The sequence below is a fragment of the Cariama cristata genome, unplaced genomic scaffold (assembly GCF_000690535.1).
Source record: "Cariama cristata isolate BGI_N322 unplaced genomic scaffold, ASM69053v1 Scaffold46446, whole genome shotgun sequence".
In the NCBI taxonomy this organism is placed as follows: Eukaryota; Metazoa; Chordata; class Aves; order Cariamiformes; family Cariamidae; genus Cariama; species Cariama cristata.
Genome location: NW_009622396.1, coordinates 717 through 5,209, shown reverse-complemented (window position 1 = coordinate 5,209; position 4,493 = coordinate 717). Strand labels below are relative to the sequence as shown.

Here is a 4,493-nt window from a genome sequence, read left to right as displayed (position 1 = left end):
ACAGGAAGGATGCCTTTCCCAGTACTGTGGATTCCTCCAGTTCTCTCAGTGCTGGGCTTACAGGATCCTATTGCAGGAAAAATTGTCACTTGAAAACTAGTATCCAGTGTCTCAGTCAGGAAAACACTTCAGATGACATGGATGAGTAGCGGAAGACAGCCTGAAGCAAAAGCTGCTCAGACCCACCATACCTGGTATGGCTGTAACACTTATTAGCCAAGAGCACCTTGCTTTTACAGTAACCTGCTCCAAGAATGGCTCTCACCTAAAAGAAGCCTATTTGCTGCATTTTTCCATTCAGAGTTTCTCCTTTCCAGCAGCATCCAAGATCCTTTTACCTGTCCCCATCCTTCTAAATACCACATTCAAACATTCACCCAGCTGGACCCCTTCTGCTCACTACAACTTGGTATTCTAAACAGGACAGTCTCTGTGCCTGCATGTCAGTCCACGAGGTGTGACCAGTCCATTCATCTCTTTAAAAATAAATTCCATTCCTTCTGAAGTTTTTTTACCATGCAAGTACTTCAGGAAGGCAGCTGCAGCTGGCATCAGACTGCAGCTTCAGCTTTTTGAATTACTTCTTCCATGCGCTGGTACCAAGGCTGAATCTTGGTGTGAACCATCATGTCGTCAAAGGCTTCCAGCCCTTCCATGACTCGGAGGACCCCGTACACTGCCTGTGCCAGAGCATAAAGATTAGAACAACACTGAAAGAGTCAGCAGTGGAGAATGGCTTAGGGTAGCAGTAAGCGTCTCAATCGCCTAGCCAGTAAGGCTTTTTCCCTGTCCTGTCATCTACTCCACCACTCTGATCAGCAAGGAAGACTGAATGGTGGAAAGTTAGGAAAGAATATGCATGTTTTTTCATGAGCAGACAGTAAGAAAAGATCAGGATCAACATGGCAGTTATGGGGCAAAAGTTAATCCCATCTCTGCATCAAGCCCTGGTGTGAAATGCTTCATTTCCGTTCCAAGGAGAACTGCTGGTGCAGGAGGTGAATCCTGCTCCACTCTGCACTCCTGCCCGCAAAGGAAACCCCAGCAGCACTGAATGTAATAAAATCTGTGCAGATATGAGGCTTTCATCACCAGCATTCTCGAGCCAGTGTCCTGGCTTCTAACTTGCTTTTATCGTGCTTCCACATGATCAGTAACATCCACCTGCAGATGGGAACTGCAGGTTCCATCTTAGGAAACATTTCTCTGGAGGAGAACAACAAATACAGTCCTATGTAATGTAAGTGTATTACTGCACAAAGGCCATCGACAATGTATCTCATGTAACTTACTTTCTCTGCCTATGTTTGTATTAACCATTTCACACAGATGAACAACTGGATAATCTGTAATACACCTAGCAAGAAATGCAGGAATTAACTCCTTACCAAGTCAGCAAGGTTCGGCTGGTTTCCACCCATGAACAGTCGATGTTTGCCAACAGCTTTTACCCACTCATTAACTGCTTCATACAAGTCTTCTCGGACATTATCTTGAAGGTGATGTCTGGATAAAGAGAAGAACTACTTTGAAGACAGTAGTTGGTTTCTTTCTTTAACCTTTTATCATCTCTCATCTTATGGGCTGGTCTTTGTCTGGGAATTAGGAAGGTATATGAGAGTGAAGGGGGAAGTTAGTGATTAAATAGTAGATGAGTAGAGGGTTTCAGTACCTCCAGTTAAAGAAGTACGGCTGTTACTCATTGGATTCAGTGGTTTAGTTTAAAACTCTGAGGTTCTGCCCTTTGACATCTGGGGTTCACAGCTAAGGAGGTTAAGGAGCTATTCCTCCTGTGTACTTGGTGCTCAGTGGTACCAACCTTTTCTTCAGCCTCTTGCTAATGAAGAACATAGCAACAGCCCCCATGTACTTGGCAAAGAAACCTTCCATGGTGCCAAACTTCCCCTCACGGACAATGTAATCAAAAGACGCCAAGGCTTCTCTGGGGGTACGGTAAACATTGGGGGAGATGAGGTGAACAAGCCAATCATCTGCCCATTTTCTCCACTTCATTTCTTCCCTGCAAGCATTCAAAAGAAATAAACTTTTCAGTGAATGAGGTACAGATTGCAGGGCTACAGGAAGCAGGCCAAATCACAGTGGCATTAGCCAGAGGTTCTGCCAAGGACAAATGTGTCAAAAACTCCTGCCCAGCCTTGTACTCTGGTGACCTCTCTGAAATGCACTCAGGATCATCATCTTTGGCAAGGCTCCTCCAATCTCAAACTAAAATTAAGACTAAGATAGAGCATTAGCTTCTCCTCCCAATAATGGAAAATAAGCAGAAAGGGAAACTAGCATTTCCTCCATTACCTCCATTACACCCCCCTGTGACATAAAGGAAAGGCCAAGAAGGAAACTGGAGGCAGCTGAAGGCTAGCATGACCATGATGGCGGTAACGAGGCCATCTAACAGCATTGTTTCAAATTATGTACGAAACACAGCAAAACCACTCTAACTGCTGAAGTTTTAAACCCTAATGGGGGCATGACAGGATTTGTCAGCACCAGCGGGTTTTGTATCTACACCATCCCTGAGTACATTTGGAGGAGGCTGTGACCCTACCTGGAGAGCCCAGAAACTTAAGAGTACTCACACTCTCACTTCTTTGACAGGATAGACTCGCTTTGTCTCCTTCTCATCCAGCATGAGCCAGTATTTATTCCCATACTCAAATACCTCCTTGCCTTGCTCAGTTACAGTTTTCATAGGAGGATAAAAGGACACAATCTCTTCTAAGCTATTCCTCCTGTGGAGAGAAACACAGTTAGCACCCAATTTGGCTGCTACAAAAATAAGCAAGAGCAAAGGACAGATTGAAAGATACACACTTGAAAATGTATTATTCTAAAAGTAAGTGCACAAGGTTCCAAATTCTATTTGAAATATGTTTCAAAAAGACTGGAACAGCTACTTGCAAATAACTATTATTAGTGCACATACCTTTCCCTGTGTCAGAACAGACATTTTTGCAGGCATTTGCACTACCTATAGTTCTCAAGTGCTTTGTAGCATGGACCTAAAGGACAGGCCATAGGCACAGCAATTTCATTTCATTCGAGATGTTGTAACGGGCTAATTGTAAGCTTAGTTCCAGGACTAATGCTAGTCCACGTTTCAGTGGGTTTTGTGCTAAGAGAAATCTCACAGATGGAAAAAACAGTAGTCCTGAAAGGTAAAAGCTTTGCTTTACCGCACATACACCACAACATATATAGGCATCATCCACACCATCACAGCCAGGGTCAGGTCTGCTGGGTCAAACACCCAGAGCTTCAGAGACCCAAGGTCAGCAAGATACTTATGACCGACTCAGAGTGTCTTCTCAACCTCTAGTTCACTAAGGCCATTCACATTCAACTCTGCTCCCACCATCCTGTTTTCTTACTTGGAAATGAGATAGGTCTTTATTGCACTGATGATCACTGAAGAGTCATTCAATTGCTGAAAAACAGAAATAAAACAAACTTCTTTTAAAAGAAGTGGATGAAATTGAAAAGGAAATTCTTCAAAACCTTTTCCCCCGCATGCTGAGGCTCCAAGTTAGTACCGCAGTCCCTTTCCCCCGTGCATTTCCACAGGAGTCCCTGCACATCCAAAGACAGCCCTACATTCAGATTCTTCTGTGACTGTTTCAGAGTATCCCTTCAAATTTGTCTTTCATTCTGACAACAGAGCACCTGAGGGCTGGGTACACATGCAATACTAGCGGCTTTTGGATTTAGGCTTTTGGCAGCGAAGGAGGAAAAGCAACACTAACATGGAAAAAAAAAAGCCAAGTTCATCTTCAGTATTCTTGAGATCTCATTCTTTTCCCACAAGATATAATCAGTTCCTGTTACTGCTGCTACAAATGACACATCCTGCGTAAGGGCTGATAGAAGCTACAAAATCACTGCGTTAGAGTCACTACACAAACAACATGCCTTGTAATCCTAGGCTCTTGAGAGAATAAAAGATGATCTAAAGATTACACTGCACATGATAAATGACAGACATGACAGACAAAGCCTCCAAACCGCTGCTTGTGAAGAAATCAAGCTTTCAACATAGTAAGACTTACCAGAGGCCTTCCAGCATTGGCTAGCAGGATAGGCACCTTCCTGTAGGAAGAGAATTTGATCTCTTTCCTCATTATCGGGTTCACTTCCACAATTTCATAGGGCAGTCCATGATAATCAAGAAAAGCTCGGACTTTGCTGCAGAAAGGACATGTTTTATACTGGTAGAGAGTGAGCTGCAGGCTCCCTGCAGGCAGCTGTGGAAGGAAGAGACCAGAAGCTTCCATTTTCTACTAAAAATACAAATATTTACCTTCCTTCCACCCCTATTTTTGTCATGAAGTCACAGTCACTGACATTCAGTTTCAACATCTAATAATCAAAATATCTTGGCTAACAGATGCGTTCTTCAAATGGCACTGCAAATATTCACTTTCCATTGGGACCAAATACCTGGTTTTCTAAACATCTGTTTAATCTGCTGGAAACTC

The 4,493-nt window shown here is 43.4% G+C and overlaps 1 protein-coding gene across 1 annotated transcript; it reads right to left on the bottom strand.

Annotated features, from left to right (window-relative positions):
- Positions 1–283: 283 nt before the first annotated feature.
- PTGES2 (prostaglandin E synthase 2) lies at positions 284–4,289 on the bottom strand. The gene is made up of 6 exons (XM_009702302.1): positions 4,065–4,289; positions 3,390–3,445; positions 2,598–2,750; positions 1,820–2,020; positions 1,389–1,506; positions 284–680 (listed from the first exon to the last, which is right to left on the bottom strand). The coding sequence occupies exons 1-6, from the start codon at positions 4,287–4,289 to the stop codon at positions 552–554; spliced, it is 882 nt and encodes a 293-aa protein (XP_009700604.1). The 3' UTR covers positions 284–551.
- Between the last annotated feature and the right edge of the window lie 204 nt (positions 4,290–4,493).